This window comes from Nerophis lumbriciformis, linkage group LG23 (assembly GCF_033978685.3).
Source record: "Nerophis lumbriciformis linkage group LG23, RoL_Nlum_v2.1, whole genome shotgun sequence".
NCBI lineage: Eukaryota > Metazoa > Chordata > Actinopteri > Syngnathiformes > Syngnathidae > Nerophis > Nerophis lumbriciformis.
The window spans coordinates 37,139,161-37,159,518 of record NC_084570.2 but is presented as its reverse complement, the minus strand read 5'-3'; the positions used below and the strand labels follow the sequence as shown (position 1 = coordinate 37,159,518).

The window sequence follows — 20,358 nt, the reverse complement described above, 5'->3', positions numbered from 1 at the left end:
TGCTACCGTCGAAGGTCCAGCAGGACGGGACAGCCTCGCCATGCGTGTCCGGGATTGATGCACGCCGACCGGCCATGAGGACTGAGGGCGCAGGCCGGGACTAACCACACCCTCACGTCGATGAAGACGCCAGCTTTGGACGCGTCCACCCCGCGGGAGACAGTGAGCCTTTCGGGCCGCATGGAGGACACAATTTTCCGGTACTGAGGTGGAGTAACCCGGCCACCGTTTTCATTTCCCCGCGATTCGCCCAAAATGAATCGGATCCCTGATTACTAGAAGAGGACCCGCGCGGCTCGCGTCAATCCTCCGCCGGGGTAAAGGGGCCCGCAGTGCCGCTGCCGACAGCGGGAGAGGACACCGGCGGTAGAAGGGAGGGGTGCACACCGGGAGCCAGCGGCTGCTGTGCGGCGGCTCCATGAGCGGCTCCCCCCGGGAGGAGCCCTGCTGAGCCCAGCCGGAGTGCGAGCACCGCCGCGGGTAGGACGGAAGAACGCAAGTTTGGATGCATATGATCACAACCACCATGATTTTTATGATTCTCGGTGCTTCACTTGTTATGGTAAGAACTCAGCAATTATCTTCATTTTATATTTTGCTGCAAATAACCTTGCAGATTTTGTCATAAATAAATCATCCATTTTCAGACCCCCCCCGCCCCCCAATCCTCCTCCTCTTCATCCTCTCCTCCTCAGCATCTTCTCTCCTCCTCTCCGCTTTCTTTCTCCCCCTCCTCGGTTCTCCACGAGTGATCTCTTTCTATTATTATTCTTCTTTTGGATCAATATGCACCTTTTTTGCTGCTCATGTCCCGGCTGAGCGGCGTGCGTGTTTGCAGGCGATCGCCTGCTTAATGGACATGAACGCGCTACTGGATCGCTTCCACAACTACATCCTGCCACATCTGCGAGGGGAGGACCGCGTCTGCCACTGCAACTGTGGGAGGTAAACCCCCGGCAACAGTCGGATTTCTGTCTCTTGCATGCATCGGGAGCCTTTTGCTGCATGCAGCCTGCCAAGGTGTGTGTCGGAGGCGCCATAAATAGGTGACGGAGTGTGAGCATCAAGTGCACACACACACACACACACACACACATACACACACACGAGCGCTCGGGCCTTGTGGCGAGAATAAAGCAAACATAGCTGCAATAATGATAAATATGATAATTATCATATCTGCAGCGTGGTGCTAATAAGAGTAAGGATGTCACACACTGACTGCAGGGCAAATATCGGCCTCCTTTTTCTTCTCTCCGGACTGATGCAAAATGCTACACGCGGCAGACAAAACATTAGGTACACCATCAATGCAGGATTCAGTGTCGCCGATAGCAACACTCCACGTTCATTTATGGTGGTCATGCTTTCATACCTGACACCCCTTTTGGGTCATATTTTGACGCCAACAAAGATTTTGGGAGCCACCAGTGCAATTAATCCAACCGGCAAATATGATATCGTAAGGTTTGTGATCGTAACCGTATAGGAATGGTCTGTTACAGGGTGAAACTGCTATCCGAAAGCAGGAGTGTCCAAACTTTTTCCACTGAAAAATTAAAAGATGCGGGTACCATTTTATTTTATTTTTTTCAAAAGCAATACAATTTATATGACAACTGTTATGGCGCCACTCTGTCAAAGGCCCCGGCGACCCAAAAGGGTCTCAGTCAAAATATTCATATTTGATGTGAAGTAATTGGAGCCCTATAAATACTTCATAACAACATTGATTTTCTTTCAATAATATTTTTTGAGCAATGGCAGTTTTAATAAAAATAAAACTAAAGGCCCCGGGGACCCAAAAGGGTCTCAGTCAAAATATTAATATTTGATGTGAAGTAATTGGAGCCCTATAAATACTTCATAACAACTTTGATTTTCATTCAATAGTATTTTTTGAGCAATGACAGTTTTAATAAAAATCCCACTAAAGGTCCCGGGGACCCAAGAGGGTCTCAGTCAAAATATTCATATTTGATGTGAAGTAATTAGTGTCAAGACTTGGTCTTTGGGGGGGTTTGTTTTCCCGAGATGCAAGAAAAGTTGGATCGGACATGGCGTGAAGGTTAGAACATAATTTAATTCTACACTAACAAAAGAACAAACAAAAGGCGCACACAAGGCGGAGAACAAACGTGACTATGAAAACAATACTGACACATGGACAGAAACTATGGACATAAAACAAAACTCGCTAACTGTGACATGGAAAAACAAAACTTACTTGGCATGGCATGAAGCATAAACTATGGTAGCAAGCGTAGCATGGGTAACAAGAGTTTGTAGACGTAACAGAGGTAATGTCGCCAGGCCGACTGCCAGGCAACTGTAAGCTTAAATAATGGTGACATGATTAGTGACAACAGGTGCGTGACTCAAAATGTGAAACAGGTGAAACTAATGGTTGCTATGGTGACAAAACAATGGAGTGAAAACAGGAACCAAAAAGAGTCCAAAAACCAAACAGGATATAACTTAAACAAAACATGATCACAGACATGACAATTGGAGCCCTAAATAGGTCAATAATTCACGACAACATTGATTTTCATTCAATAGTGTTTTTTGAGCAATAACAGTTTTAATAAAAGTCACACTAAATGTCTCAAGGATCCAAAAGGGTCTCACTCATAAAAGTGTTAAAAATAAGTTGTATATATACTGTACATATTTCCCCTAAACATTTTTTAAATTGGAATATTCCATGTGAAGTAAGTGGAACCTTAAATAGGTCAATAATTCATAACAACATGGATTTTAGTTCATTACTATTTTTTGAGCAACAATAAAAAAGACTTAAGGTCTCAGGGATCCAAAAGGGTCCCACTCATACGAGTGTTGAAAATAAATAATGTCAATTTTTTTTACTGCCAACGCTAAAATATCAGATCTAGCCGTTGACATAAAGTTTTAATTTTTGTTTTTTGTTTTATGCCCTTTTTGTAAAAGAGAAACCTCTAGAAAATATGGAATATTTTCCCGCCAAAAAATGTTCATATTTGATGTGAAGTAATTAGAACCTTAAATATGTAAATAATTCGTAGCAACATTGATTTCGATTCAATATTATTATTTTTAAACAATGACGATTTAAAGAAAAATCACACTAAAGGTCCACACTCATAAAAGTGGTAAAAATATTAAAAATTTTAATTTGTTAGATATTTCTAGATCAACTTCAGATATATCCGTTGCCCTAAAAAAAATCTTTTAACGTGTTTTGCCCTTTTTTATTTAAAAACAAAACAAAACACTGTTTTTATAATATGTGATATTTTCCCCAGAACGTTTTCCAAAGTGGAATATTTCATGTGAAGTAATTGAAGCCTTAAATATGTAAATACTTCATAACAGCATTATCTTTGTTTCAATATCATTTGTGAGCAATGACAGTTTTAATATAAAAACAAAACATACACACACTTTTCTTGGGGATCCAAAAGGGCCCCTCTCATAAGCGTGTAAAAATAAGTCACACACACACACACGCACACACACACACACACACACACACACACACACACACACACACACACACACACGCACACACACACACACACATATATATATATATATATATATACACACACACATATATAGTCCACCAAATACCAACTCAGAAAGCACTTCCAAGTACCACCATAATGACCAACATTAAACTACAGTAGCGTAGTAGGCCTACGCATTCATTAAAAAACAAGGCAGAGGTTTTATTTAAGAAGTATATTTCATATTTTTGTCCACTGTAGCATTACACACAGTTTGAACTGTAACACTGTGTTGGAATATTTAAGTCAGTGATTCTTCAGTGTACCACTAGTGGTGCACAGGCTCCATGTAGTAGACCCTGAGTCTGTACATTTCTGTTATTTTTATTATTGTAATTATTATTATTATTATTTGTAGTAGTAGTAGTCGTATTTAATGTTCTCCCACGTATTATGGTCAGGTGCAAAGTCAAGCTGGAGCCTATCCCAGCGGACATTGGATCCTAAGCATGTACATTTTTGTTATTTGTATGATTTTTATTATCAGTATTGTTATTAGTAGTAGTCATATTTATTGTTCTACCATGTACAATGTTTAGGGTTATAGGGAAACTGGAGCTTATCCCAGCTGACTTTGGGACCCGAGTCTGTAACTTTTTGTTATTTGTATGATTTTTATTATTGTTATTATTATTAGTAGTCATATTTAATGTTCTACCATGTACAATATTTAGGGTTATAGGGAAGCTGGAGCCTACCCCAGCTGACTTTGAGACCCGAGTCTGTACCTTTTTGTTTGTATAATTTGTATTATTGTTATTAGTACTAGTTGACATATTTCATGTTCTACCATGTACAATGTTCAGGGTTATAGGGAAGCTGGAGGCTATCCCAGTTGACTTTGCACCATGAGCTTGTATATTTTCATTTTTTTGTTAATTATTGTTGTTGTTAATACTACTAGTTGTCATATTTAATGTTCTACCACGTACAATGTTCAGTGCTATAGGGAAGCTGGAGCCTATCCCAGCTGACTGTGGGACCTGAGCCAGTACATTTCTATTATTTGTATTATTGGTATTATTATAATTATAATTATTATTATTTGTATTATTAGTCATATTTAATGTTCTACCATGTACAACGTTCAGGGTTGTAGGGGAGCTGGAGCCTATCCCAGCTGACTTTGGACATTTTTATTTATTGTATTATTATTATTATTATTAATGTTGTTAGTACTAGTCATATTCAGTGTTCTTCCATATACAACATTGAGGGTCCTAGGGGAGCTGGAGCCTAGCCCAGATGATGTTAGATCCTAAGCCTGTACATTTTTATTTGTTGTATTATTATTATTATTATTAATGTCATTAGTACTAGTCATATATAGTGTTCTTCCATGTACAACGTTGAGGGTTGTAGGGGAGCTGGAGCCTATCCCAGCTGACTTTGGTCTCTAAGCCTGTACATTTTTATTTATTGTATTATTAATATAATTGTGATTATAGACTTAGGCTTAGACTTCCTTTTTATTGTCATTCAAATTTTAACTTTACAGCACAGATAAGAACGAAATTTCGTTACATAAGCTCATGGTAGTGCAGGATAAAAAAGCAATAAGGTGCATATATAAATAAATAAATAAATATATATAAATAATATATATAATATATATATATATAAAATAAATAAATATATATAAATAAATAAATAGATTACTGTACAGATAAATATATTGCACTTTTTCACATGCGTCCACGTTTATGGATGTATGTTATATTGTCTTTTTTATTCCAGCGAGTTAATCCATTTTGGGGGGAGTTGAGGGGATCATTTAATTATGATGCGTTCAAGAGTCTTACGGCCTGAGGGAAGAAGCTGTTACAGAACCTGGAGGTTCTGCTTCGGAGGCTGCGGAACATCAATTATTATTATTATTATTAGTGTTATTAGTACTAGTCATATGGAGTGTTCTTCCATGTACAATGTTGAGGGTTGTAAGGGAGCTGAAGCCTATCCCAGCTGACTTTGGACCCCGAGCCTGTACATTTTTATTTATTGTATTATTATTATTATTATTATTATTATTATTATTATTATTATTATTATTATTATTATTATTATCAGTAGATGTAGTCATGTTTAATGTTCTACCATGTACAATGTTGAGGGTTATAGGGAAGCTGGAGCCTATCCCAGCTGACTTTGGACCCTGAGCCTGTACATTTGATCTATTATTATTGGTATTATTAGGACTAGTCATGTTTGATGTTCTACCATGTACAACGTTGAGGGTTGTAGGGGAGCTGGAGCCTATCCCAGCTGACTTTGAACTGTAAGCCTGTAAATTTGTATTTATTGTATTATTATTGGGCTTCACGGTGGCAGAGGGGTTAGTGCATCTGCCTCACAATACGAAGGTCCTGAGTAGTCTTGGGTTCAATCCCGGGCTCGGGATCTTTCTGTGTGGAGTTTGCATGTCCTCCCCGTGACTGCGTGGGTTCCCTCCGGGTACTCCGGCTTCCTCCCACCTCCAAAGACATGCACCTGGGGATAAGTTGATTGGCAACACTAAATTGGCCCTAGTGTGTGGATGTGAGTGTGAATGTTGTCTGTCTATCTGTGTTGGCCCTGCGATGAGGTGGCGACTTGTCCATTGTAGCTGAGATAGGCTCCAGCGCCCCCCGCGACCCCAAAGGGAATAAGCGGTAGAAAATGGATGGATGTATTATTATTAATGTTATTGTTATTAATGTTATTACTACTAATAGTCATATTGAGTGTTCTTCCATGTACAAACCCCGTTTCCATATGAGTTGGGAAATTGTGTTAGATGTAAATATAAACGGAATACAATGATTTGCAAATCATTTTCAACCCATATTCAATTGAATGCACTACAAAGACAAGATATTTGATGTTCAAACTCATAAACTTTTTTTTTTTTGCCAATAATAATTAACTTAGAATTTCATGGCTGCAACACGTGCCAAAGTAGTTGGGAAAGGGCATGTTCACCACTGTGTTACACGGCCTTTCCTTTTAACAACACTCAGTAAACGTTTGGGAACTGAGGAGACACATTTTTTAAGCTTCTCAGGTGGAATTCTTTCCCATTCTTGCTTGATGTACAGCTTAAGTTGTTCAACAGTCCGGGGGTCTCCGTTGTGGTATTTTAGGCTTCATAATGCGCCACACATTAACAATGGGAGACAGGTCTGGACTACAGGCAGGCCAGTTTAGTACCCGCACTCTTTTACTATGAAGCCAAGTTGATGTAGCACGTGGCTTGGAATTGTCTTGCTGAAATAAGCAGGGGCGTCTATGGTAACGTTGCTTGGATGGCAACATATGTTGCTCCAAAACCTGTATGTACCTTTCAGCATTAATGGCGCCTTCACAGATGTGTAAGTTACCCATGTCTTGGGCACTAATACACCCCCATACCATCACAGATGCTGGCTTTTCCACTTTGCGCCTATAACAATCCGGATTGTTCTTTTCCTCTTTGGTCCGGAGGACACGACGTCTACAGTTTCCAAAAACAATTTGAAATGTCGACTCGTCAGACCACAGAACACTTTTTCACTTTGTATCAGTCCATCTTAGATGAGCTCAGGCCCAGCGAAGCCGACGGCGTTTCTGGGTGTTGTTGATAAACGGTTTTGGCCTTGCATAGGAGAGTTTTAACTTGCACTTACAGATGTAGCGACCAACTGTAGTTACTGACAGTGGGTTTCTGAAGTGTTCCTGAGCCCATGTGGTGATATCCTTTACACACTGATGTCGCTTGTTGATGCAGTACAGCCTGAAGGATCGAAGGTCACGGGCTTAGCTGCTTACGTGCAGTGATTTCTCCAGATTCTCTGAACCCTTTGATGATATTACGGACCGTAGATGGTGAAATCCCTAAATTCCTTGCAATAGCTGGTTGAGAAAGGTTTTTCTTAAACTGTTCAACAATTTGCTCACGCATTTGTTGACAAAGTGGTGACCCTCGCCCCATCCTTGTTTGTGAATGACTGAGCATTTCATGGAATCTACTTTTATACCCAATCATGGCACCCACCTGTTCCCAATTTGCCTGTTCACCTGCGGGATGTTCCAAAAAAGTGTTTGATAAGCATTCCTCAACTTTATCAGTATTTATTGCCACCTTTCCCAACTTCTTTGTCACGTGTTGCTGGCATCAAATTCTAAAGTTAATGATTATTTGCACACAAAAAAATGTTTATCAGTTTGAACATCAAATATGTTGTCTTTGTAGCATATTCAACTGAATATGGGTTGAAAATTATTTGCAAATCATTGTATTCCGTTTATATTTACATCGAACACAATTTCCCAACTCCTATGGAAACGGGGTTTGTACAATGTTGAGGGTTGTAGGAGAGCTGGAGCCTATCCCAGCTGACTTTGAACCCTGCACTGTTGTACAGAAGAGGGATGACTAGAGTGGGGTTGTAGCTGGCACTAATGTAGGTTATGTCACTGTGCGCAGACATCACGTGCACTACGTGATCCCGTACGACGGCGACCATTCCCTGGTGGACTCGTCAGAGAACTACTTTGTGAGCGACAGCGTGACCAAGCAGGAGATGGACCTCATGCTGGGCCTGCTGCTGGGCTTCTGCATCAGTTGGCTCCTGCTGTGGTTGGACGGCGTGCTGCACTGTGCCGTCAGGGCCTGGAGGTCCAGCCGCTATTACGGTAAGACCTCCTCATCCTCCACCCGATCGTCCGTTCTTGGGTCAAACTGCGGCCATTGTGAAAGGTCTACTTCATGCAATGCAATTCATTTGGTTGCACACCATCCTGCAAACCTGTCGCCATGGTTACACACCACCCTGCAAGCCTGTCGCCATGGCTACACACTAGCCTGTAAACCTGTCACCATGTTTACACACCAACCTGCAAACCTGTCGCCATGGTTATACACCACCTTGCAAACCTGTCGCCAAGGTTACACACCACTCTGCAAGCCTGTCGCCATGGTTACACACCACCTTCCAAGCCTGTCACCATGGTTACACACTACCCTGTAAACCTGTCGCCATGTTTACACACTAACCTGCAAAACTGTCGCCATGCTTACACACCACCCTGCAAACCTGTTGCCATGGTTACACACCACCCTGCAAACCTGTCACCAAGGTTACACACCACCCTGCAAGCCTGTTGCCATGCTTACACACTACCCTGCAAGCCTGTCGCCATGGTTACACACCACCCTGCAAACCTGTCGTCATAGTTACACACCACACTGCTAACCTGTTGCCATGGTTACACACCACCCTGCAAACATGTCGCCATGGTTACACATCACCATGCAAGCCTGTCGCCATGGTTACACACCACCCTGCAAGCCTGTCGCCATGGTTACACACTACCCTGTAAACCTGTCGCCATGTTTACACACCAACCTGCAAACCTGTCGCCATGGTTACACACCATTCTGCAAACCTGTCGTCATAGTTACACACCACTCTGCTATCCTGTTGCCATGGTTACACACCACCCTGCAAGCCTGTCGCCATGGTTACACACCACCCTCTGCCCAAATCTTGGGAGCGACTAAAAGTTTTTTACTGCAGCAGAGTAATCCTGTCTTATAGAGGATCTTTGACCAGCATTTCTACACCAATTCCTAATAAACAGCATAACACTCTTGTTATATAGAGGATCTTTGACTAGTGTTTATGCAGTTAGTTCTTAAGAACAGCAAAACACGTACCGGTATGTCATTTGGAGAATCTTTGACTAGTGTTTTTGCAGTTAGTTCTTAAAAACAACAGAGCACTTTTGTCATATAGAGGATCTTTGACTAGTGTTTATGAAGTTAGTTCTTAAAAACAGCAGAATACTTTTGTCGTATAGAGGATCTTTGACTAGTGTTTGTGAAGTTAGTTCTTAAAAACAGCAGAGCACATTTGTCATATAGAGGATCTTTGACTAGTGTTTTTTCAGTTAGTTCTTAAAAACAACAGAGCACTTTTGTCATATAGAGGATCTTTGACTAGTGTTTATGAAGTTAGTTCTTAAAAACAGCAGAATACTTTTGTCATATAGAGGATCTTTGACTAATGTTTATGAAGTTAGTTCTTAAAAACAGCAGAGCACATTTGTCATATAGAGGATCTTTGACTTGGGTTTATTAAGTTAGTTCTTTAAAACGCGTAGCACGTTTGTCATATAGAGGATCTTTGACTAGGGTTTATGAAGTTAGTTCTTAAAAACAGCAGAATACTTTTGTCGTATAGAGGATCTTTGACTAGTGTTTATGAAGTTAGTTCTTAAAAACAGCAGAGCACGTTTGTTATATAGAGGATCTTTGACTAGTGTTTATGAAGTTAGTTCTTAAAAACAGCAGAGCACGTTTGTTATATAGAGGATCTTTGACTAGTGTTTATGAAGTTAGTTCTTAAAAACAGCAGAACACTTTTGTCATATAGAGGATATTTGACTAGGGTTTATGAAGTTAGTTCTTAAAAACAGCAGACCACTTTTGTCATATAGAGGATCTTTGACTAGGGTTTATTAAGTTAGTGCTTTAAAACGCGTAGCACGTTTGTCATATAGAGGATCTTTGACTAGGGTTTATGAAGTTAGTTCTTTAAAACGCGTAGCACGTTTGTCTTATAGAGGATCTTTGACGAGGGTTTATTAAGTTAGTTCTTTAAAACGCGTAGCACGTTTGTCACAGAGAGGATCTTTGACTAGGGTTTATGAAGTTAGTTCTTAAAAACAGCAGAATACTTTTGTCGTATAAAGGATCTTTGACTAGTGTTTATGAAGTTAGTTCTTAAAAACAGCAGAGCACGTTTGTTATATAGAGGATCTGGGGGTATGGTATTTTTTTTAATTTTTTTTTTTGTCATAAAAAAATACAATCATGTGTGCTTACAGACTGTATCCCTGCAGACTGTATTGATATATATTGATATATAATGTAGGAACCAGAATATTAATAACAGAAAGAAACAACCCTTTTGTGCGAATGAGTGTGAATGAGTGTAAATGGGGGAGGGAGGTTTTTTGGGTTGGTGCACTAATTGTAAGTGTATCTTGTGTTTTTATGTTGATTTAATAATTAAAAAAAATAAATAAAAAAATAAAAAAATGTATTTCTTGTGCGGCCCGGTACCAATCGATCCACGGACTGGTACCGGGCCACGGCCCGGTGGTTGGGGACCACTGATATAGAGGATATTTTACTAGTGTTTATGAAGTTAGTTCTTAAAAACAGCAGAGCACTCCTGTTGTGTAGAGGATCTTTGACATGTGTTTTTTCAATAGGTCCATTAAAAACAGCAGAACTCTAGACACACAGTAGAGGATCTTGACCAGCATTTTTCCCCCAGCGAGTCCTGATAAACAGCAAAGCGCTCCTGTCATATAGAGGATCTTTGACTAGTGTTTTTGCAGTAAACCATTATACCCATGCTATATAGAGGATCTTTGACTAGTGTTTTTTACAGTAGACCATTATACCCATGCTATATAGAGGATATTTGACCAGTGTGTTTGCTGCAGACCAGAGGTCCCCAAACTTTATATATATGTTTGTATGTATATATATATATACAGGTAAAAGCCAGTAAATTAGAATATTTTGAAAAACTTGATTTATTTCAGTAATTGCATTCAAAAGGTGTAACTTGTACATTATATGTATTCATTGCACACAGACTGATACATTCAAATGTTTATTTCATTTAATTTTGATGATTTGAAGTGGCAACAAATGAAAATCCAAAATTCCGTGTGTCACAAAATTAGAATATTACTTAAGGCTAATACAAAAAAGGGATTTTTAGAAATGTTGGCCAACTGAAAAGTATGAAAATGAAAAATATGAGCATGTACAATACTCAATACTTGGTTGGAGCTCCTTTTGCCTCAATTACTGCGTTAATGCGGCGTGGCATGGAGTCGATGAGTTTCTGGCACTGCTCAGGTGTTATGAGAGCCCAGGTTGCTCTGATAGTGGCCTTCAACTCTTCTGCGTTTTTGGGTCTGGCATTCTGCATCTTCCTTTTCACAATACCCCACAGATTTTCTATGGGGCTAAGGTCAGGGGAGTTGGCGGGCCAATTTAGAACAGAAATACCATGGTCCGTAAACCAGGCACGGGTAGATTTTGCGCTGTGTGCAGGCGCCAAGTCCTGTTGGAACTTGAAATCTCCATCTCCATAGAGCAGGTCAGCAGCAGGAAGCATGAAGTGCTCTAAAACTTGCTGGTAGACGGCTGCGTTGACCCTGGATCTCAGGAAACAGAGTGGACCGACACCAGCAGATGACATGGCACCCCAAACCATCACTGATGGTGGAAACTTTACACTAGACTTCAGGCAACGTGGATCCTGTGCCTCTCCTGTCTTCCTCCAGACTCTGGGACCTCGATTTCCAAAGGAAATGCAAAATTTGCATGGTTGGGTGATGGTTTGGGGTGCCATGTCATCTGCTGGTGTCGGTCTACTCTGTTTCCTGAGATCCAGGGTCAACGCAGCCGTCTACCAGCAAGTTTTAGAGCACTTCATGCTTCCTGCTGCTGACCTGCTCTATGGAGATGGAGATTTAAAGTTAAAAGTTAAAGTACCAATGATTGTCACACACACACACTAGGTGTGGCGAGATTATTCTCTGCATTTGACCCATCACCCTTGATCACCCCCTGGGAGGTGAGGGGAGCAGTGGGCAGCAGCGGTGGCCGCGCCCGGGAATCATTTTTTTTTTGGTGATTTCAAGTTCCAACAGGACTTGGCGCCTGCACACAGCGCAAAATCTACCCGTGCCTGGTTTACGGACCATGGTATTTCTGTTCTAAATTGGCCCGCCAACTCCCCTGACCTTAGCCCCATAGAAAATCTGTGGGGTATTGTGAAAAGGAAGATGCAGAATGCCAGACCCAAAAACGCAGAAGAGTTGAAGGCCACTATCAGAGCAACCTGGGCTCTCATAACACCTGAGCAGTGCCAGAAACTCATCGACTCCATGCCACGCCGCATTAACGCAGTAATTGAGGCAAAAGGAGCTCCAACCAAGTATTGAGTATTGTACATGCTCATATTTTTCATTTTCATACTTTTCAGTTGGCCAACATTTCTAAAAATCCCTTTTTTGTATTAGCCTTAAGTAATATTCTAATTTTGTGACACACAGAATTTTGGATTTTCATTTGTTGCCACTTCAAATCATCAAAATTAAATGAAATAAACATTTGAATGCATCAGTCTGTGTGCAATGAATAAATATAATGTACAAGTTACACCTTTTGAATGCAATTACTGAAATAAATCAAGTTTTTCAAAATATTCTAATTTACTGGCTTTTACCTGTATATATATATATATATATATATATATATATATATATATATATATATATATATATATATATATATATATATATATATATATATATATATATATTCCTCGCACACTAATTGACTGAAAGAGCGTGCACTGGCCGCAATGATGTCATGTTATCGATGGAAAAATGCATTTTTAGACAATATCATTTGCCTAAGCAGCTAGGAGACACCGAGAGTAACAAGCAGTAGCAAATCGATGAGAAGGGACAGATAATAGATAATAATTAAACAAACAAAAACAAAAAAAAATGTTTTTGTGTTTTTTGTTTTTAACTTGGGACTTCTCGCGGGCCGGATTGCGGATGCTGGCGGGCCGTAGTTTGGGGACCCCTGCTGTAGACCATTATACCCATGCTGTATAGATGATCTTTGACTAGTGTTTTTGCAGTAGACCCATATTCCCATGCTATATAGAAGATATTTGATCAGTGTTTTTGCAGTAGACCCATATACCCATGCTATATAGAGGATCTTTGACCAGTGTGTTGGCAGTAAACCCATATACCCATGCTATATAAATGACCCTTGACTAGTGTTTTTGCAGTAGACCCATATATTCATGCTATTTAGAGGATCTTTGACTAGTGTTTTTGCAGTAGACCTATATAACCATGCTATATAGAGGATCTTTGGCTAGTGTGTTAGCAGTAAACCCATATACCCATGCTATATAAATGACCCTTGACTAGTGTTTTTGCAGTAGACCCATATATTCATGCTATTTAGAGGATCTTTGACCAGTGTGTTAGCAGTAAACCCATATACCCATGCTATATAAATGACCCTTGACTAGTGTTTTTGCAGTAGACCCATATATTCATGCTATTTAGAGGATCTTTGACTAGTGTTTTTGCAGTAGACCCATATAACCATGCTATATAGAGGATCTTTGACTAGTGTTTTTGCAGTAGACCCATATAACCATGCTATATAGAGGATCTTTGACTAGTGTTTTTGCAGTAGACCCATATAACCATGCTATATGGAGGATATTTGACCAGTGTTTTTGCAGAAGGTTCTTAAAAACCATGGAGAATATTCCGGATCTTTGGTGAACTTCTATTTGGTGAACAATTTAAAGGGTAATTGCACTTTTATCTGGAATTTTGCCTATCGTTCACAGTCATTATGAAAGACATGACGACGGATGGATTTTTTTTTTTGCATACTAAATATGAAATACATGCGATCAAAAGTCCGCTTACAACGGAGCCTATGAGAGTCACTCTATGCTGCCTGTAAAGCCCTAAAAAACATCCAAACAACTCTGTCAAGGTTTTATATACATGATGTAAGTATATATGTAATGTAGTAACATTTATAATGTAATATATACATGATGTAAGTATATATGTAATGTAGTAATATTTATAATAATATGTAATATTTACATGATGTAAGTATATATGTAATATAGTAACATTTATAATAATATGTAATATTTACATGATGTAAGTATATATGTCATGTAGTAACACTTATAATAACATGTAATATTTACATGGTGTAAGTATATATGTAATGTAGTAATATTTATAATAATATGTAATATTTACATGATGTAGGTATGTATGTCATGTAGTAACATGTAATATTTACATATTTTCATAATTTTAAACATACGTGGCACATTTTGGATGGTTATTTATTGTGTTTTATGGGCGGAATAGTAGAGCTCCCTATAAGCTGACTTTTATTTGCCTTTATTTAATATTTAGAATGTATTTAAAAAATTCCATCCTTCGTCATGTCTCTCATAATGATTCCAAAAAAAGTGCACTTCCCCTTTAAGAAGTGAGAAGAAAGTTCTTGCTTGCAATAAAGTGAGCTTTGTGGAAACTAAGACGACTTTCAGTCTCAATAATATTCTGCTCTATGAAGATGTCACTTCTTTTCTTGAAGTGAGTCGTCACTCACACACACACACACACATACACACACACACACATGCACACTCACACACGCGCGTTCACACACACACACACACGCACAATTGTATGATTTCTATGTGTAATGATGATCTGCTGTCAGCTCGGATTTTAGTCATGTGACATTTTTTAGGAGCAGCAACTCACTTGAAATCACCCACATCATTAGGTACACCATGCTCCTGGCCTCATCAATAGGTACACCCACATCATTAGGTACACCCCGCTCCTGGCCACATCATTAGGTACACCCACGTCATTATAGGTACATCATGCTCCTGGCCACATCATTAGGTACACCATGCTCCTGGCTTCATCAATAGGTACACCCACATCATTAGGTACACCACGCTCCTGGCCACATCATTAGGTACACCCACGTCATTATAGGTACATCATGCTCCTGGCTTCATCATTAGGTACACCCACGTCATTAGGTACACCATGCTCCTGGCTTCATCATTAGGTACACCCACGTCATTAGGTACACTATGCTCCTGGCCACATCAATAGGTATACCCACATCATTAGGTACACCATGTTCCTGGCCACATCAATAGGTACACCCACATCATTAGGTACACCATGCTCCTGGCCTCATCATTAGGTACACCCACCCGTCATTAGGTACACCACGCTCCTGGCCACATTATTAGGTACACCCACGCTATTAGGTACACCATGCTCCTGGCCTCATCAATAGGTACACCCACATCATTAGGTACACCACGCTCCTGGCCACATCAATAGGTACACCCACATCATTAGGTACACCATGCTCCTGGCCACATCATTAGGTACACCCACGTCATTATAGGTACACCATGCTCCTGGCCTCATCAATAGGTACACCCACATCATTAGGTACACCCCGCTCCTGGCCACATCATTAGGTACACCCACGTCATTATAGGTACATCATGCTCCTGGCCACATCATTAGGTACACCATGCTCCTGGCTTCATCAATAGGTACACCCACATCATTAGGTACACCACGCTCCTGGCCACATCATTAGGTACACCCACGTCATTATAGGTACATCATGCTCCTGGCTTCATCATTAGGTACACCCACGTCATTAGGTACACCATGCTCCTGGCTTCATCATTAGGTACACCCACGTCATTAGGTACACTATGCTCCTGGCCACATCAATAGGTATACCCACATCATTAGGTACACCATGTTCCTGGCCACATCAATAGGTACACCCACATCATTAGGTACACCATGCTCCTGGCCTCATCATTAGGTACACCCACCCGTCATTAGGTACACCACGCTCCTGGCCACATTATGAGGTACACCCACGCTATTAGGTACACCATGCTCCTGGCCTCATCAATAGGTACACCCACATCATTAGGTACACCACGCTCCTGGCCACATCAATAGGTACACCCACATCATTAGGTACACCATGCTCCTGGCCACATCATTAGGTACACCCACGTCATTATAGGTACATCATGCTCCTGGCCACATCATTAGGTACACCATGCTCCTGGCCACATCAATAGGTACACCCACATCATTAGGTACACCATGCTCCTGGCCTCATCTTTAGGTACACCCACGTCATTAGGTACACCACGCTCCTGGCCACATTATTAGGTACACCCACGCTATTAGGTACACCATGCTCCTGGCCTCGTCATTAGGTACATCCCCATAACTAGGTACACCATGCTCCTGGCCACATCAATAGGTACACCCACATCATTAGGTACACCACGCTCCTGGCCACATTATTAGGTACACCCACGCTATTAGGTACACCCTGCTCCTGGCCTCGTCATTAGGTACACCCACATAACTAAGTACACCATGCTCCTGGCCAGATCATTAGGTACACCATGCTCCTGGCCTCATCATTAGGTACACCCACGTCATTAGGTACACCACGCTCCTGGCCACATCAATAGGTACACCCACATCATTAGGTACACCATGCTCCTGGCCACATCATTAGGTACACCCACGTCATTATAGGTACATCATGCTCCTGGCCACATCATTAGGTACACCATGCTCCTGGCCACATCAATAGGTACACCCACATCATTAGGTACACCATGCTCCTGGCCTCATCTTTAGGTACACCCACGTCATTAGGTACACCACGCTCCTGGCCACATTATTAGGTACACCCACGCTATTAGGTACACCATGCTCCTGGCCTCGTCATTAGGTACATCCCCATAACTAGGTACACCATGCTCCTGGCCACATCAATAGGTACACCCACATCATTAGGTACACCACGCTCCTGGCCACATTATTAGGTACACCCACGCTATTAGGTACACCCTGCTCCTGGCCTCGTCATTAGGTACACCCACATAACTAAGTACACCATGCTCCTGGCCAGATCATTAGGTACACCATGCTCCTGGCCTCATCATTAGGTACACCCACGTCATTAGGTACACCACACTCCTGGCCACATTATTAGGTACACCCACGCTATTAGGTACACCATGCTCCTGGTCACATTATTAGCTACACACACATCCTTAGGTACACCAAGCTCCTGGCCACATTATTTGGCCACGTCATTAGGTGCACATTGCTACTGCCCACATCATTAGGTACAGCCACATGATTAGGTACACCATGCTCCTGGCCTTGTCATTAGGTACACCCACATAATTAGGTACACTATGCTCCTGGCCTCATCATTAGGTACACCCACATCATTAAGTACACTATGCTCCTGGCCTCATCATTAGGTACACCCACACCATTAGGTACACCATGCTCCTGGCCACATCATTAGGTACACCCACATCATTAGGTATATCCCTCTCCTGGCCACATCATTAGGTACACCCACATTATTAGTTTCATTACTCTCATGGCCACATCATTAGGTACACCCACATCACTAGGTACACCACGCTCCTGGCCTCATCATTAGGTACACCCACGTCATTAGGTACACTATGCTCCTGGCCACATTATTTGGCCACGTCATTAGGTACACATTGCTACTGCCCACATCATTAGGTACCACTCTCCTGGCCACATCATTAGGTACCACTCTCCTGGCCACATCATTAGGTACTCCCACATCTTTAGGTACACCATGCTCCTGGCCAAATAATCAGAGAATTACAAGACCGAGGTAGTTTTTTTTGATGCGTTCAAGGACTGCTGAACAAAGTACGATTTTATTTGCATCACATTTTTCATTTGAAGTGCTACAGAACAAATTTATATTTAAAACAATAAAAGCGCTACCATAAAATACTAATGACTAAAGCTATCAGTGAAGCTTTAGAAACACAATCTATTTATTTATATCTACACCTTATAGCTCTTTTATCCTGCACTACAACGAGCTAATGCAATGAAATTTCGTTCTTATCTGTGCTGTAAAGTTCAAATTTGAATGACAATAAAAGGAAGTCTAAGTCTAAGTCTAACAAAACATACACATTTCTGTAGTGGCTTTTCTAAAAGTGAGTCATTTTATTTTAGTTTTTTTGAAAAATTTAAAGATTTCAGTGTGTGTCTGAGTACTTTCTGAGCACATTCAACAATATTGCCATAATAATAACAGTGCTAATTTTGGTCACAATATATCCCTAATTTGAAGACCTGACCATCACTCCAGCAGCACTGAGAGCGGACTCAGCCAAACTATCTTTAGATATTGTTGCAATTCTCAATGCCAACAAAAATAAATTGACTCAGAAATGTGGTAATGAAACAAGATTAGTTATAATCAGCTCATTTTTAAATGTTGCAATAAAAATGCTAGATTTTTGATCCAAAACAATTCATGCTTACTAACACACAAAAGTGGTGGGAATCAATACCGTATCGGTTTTAAATGTGAATAGTAGCCATCCTTATTAACTGTAATGCATGAACATGTGCAAGTGATTACGCAAGAAAGGTTGTTGTTTTTTGTGCACTTTTAACGCCATCTGCTCGCATCCAAATATGGAAACTGGAAGTCAGTCTTTCGGAACAAATTGGCACGAAATTCTTGTTTTTTTGGGGGGGGGTTTAGGGGGGGGGGGGGGGGTTTAAAACAAATGTCACAGCATTCTGTGCAGGACATCCTGTCCTTTTTGCTTCTTCATTCAGCTTTGAAGGATCACACCAAAGTCGCTGATGGTTGACTTGAATGAAATGACATGTCATTAATAATAAATGTCTGTAATATTTCTCACACAGGAAACGTGCTATTATTACATTTGTAAACAAACACAAAACTTTGAAAATGAAAATGTTCCATTAGAATATGGACTACAGCATGATCACTATTTGTGAACAACAACAAATCAATATAAATAATAATAATTATCTTAACCCATTTAAAAAAAAGACAGAAAAATAACTGAACAAATATATATAAATAACTGCTACAATATATATTTTATTTTTAAATAAAAAACATGTAAAATAATGAAAATAATGCTTTGATGTAATAGAAAAACAACAACAACAACAAATAAATATATATAAATAAATAATTAGAAGAACCAACAACAACAAAAATTCTTATAATAACTTTTGCTATGTTCCCTTTTTTTCCACACTTATTTCCCATTTCTCTGTATTTTTGATGGCTGCCTACTGCTAAAAAAATTTTTTTACTACAGTGCAGCCTCCATTTACTAATTTAATGGGTTCCTGAACAGAGTTTGCAAATAGAAAAGTTTATGTAGTTAATCAAATCAAATTTCTCCATGCGAAGCAATGCAAATATTAATACTTGGTTCCAGCCTTGCCAAAAGTCCCTATTTTAGTCAAAGTTTAATGTGAATATAATATCATATTCAATAGAAAGTGCTATACAGTATCAAACATAACAAGGTGCTGATCAACTATCTAATCATTATTAAATATATCCAATATATAATATAATATAATATAATATAATATAATATATAAAGCCAAAACAACAACCAGCTGAGAATATTTTCATTAAATGCAATAAAAGCACAGTTTAATAAAAGTAAAACATAATGAATATTTGTAATAGTATTAGAAGACACACAGCAAATAACGCGTACGTGCGTGCGTGCGTGCGTGCGTGCGTGCGTGCGTGCGTGCGTGCGTGCGTGCGTGCGTATTTCTACCCTTCTTGAGATGTCAACAAGGAAAAGTACAAACCCCGTTTCCATGAGTTGGGAAATTGTGTTAGATGTAAATATAAACGGAATACAATGATTTGCAAATCATTTTCAACACGGTGGCAGAGGGGTTAGTGCGTCTGCCTCACATTACGAAGGTCCTGAGTAGTCGTGAGTTCAATCCCGGCCTCGGGATCTTTCTGTGTGGAGTTTGCACGTTCTCCCCGTGACTGCGTGGGTTCCCTCCGGGTACTCCGGCTTCCTCCCACCTCCAAAGACATGCACCTGGGGATAAGTTGATTGGCAACACTAAATTGGCCCTAGTGTGTGGATGTGAGTGTGAATGTTGTCTGTCTATCTGTGTTGGCCCTGCGATGAGGTGGCGACTTGTCCAGGGTGTACCCCGCCTTCCGCCCGATTGTAGCTGAGATAGGCTCCAGCGCCCCCCGCGACCCCAAAGGGAATAAGCGGTA

General features: G+C 40.5%; 1 protein-coding gene across 1 annotated transcript in view; it reads left to right on the top strand.

The window, feature by feature from the left end:
- Window positions 1-20,358, top strand: part of tmem240a (transmembrane protein 240a) — a 31,904-nt gene continuing 11,546 nt past the window's right edge. The window contains exons 1-3 of the mRNA XM_061985396.2: window positions 1-562; window positions 839-945; window positions 7,993-8,201. Of these exons, the coding sequence (XP_061841380.1) occupies window positions 506-562; window positions 839-945; window positions 7,993-8,201 (373 nt within the window). The 5' untranslated portion in view covers window positions 1-505. The remainder of the gene's footprint in view (window positions 563-838; window positions 946-7,992; window positions 8,202-20,358) is intronic.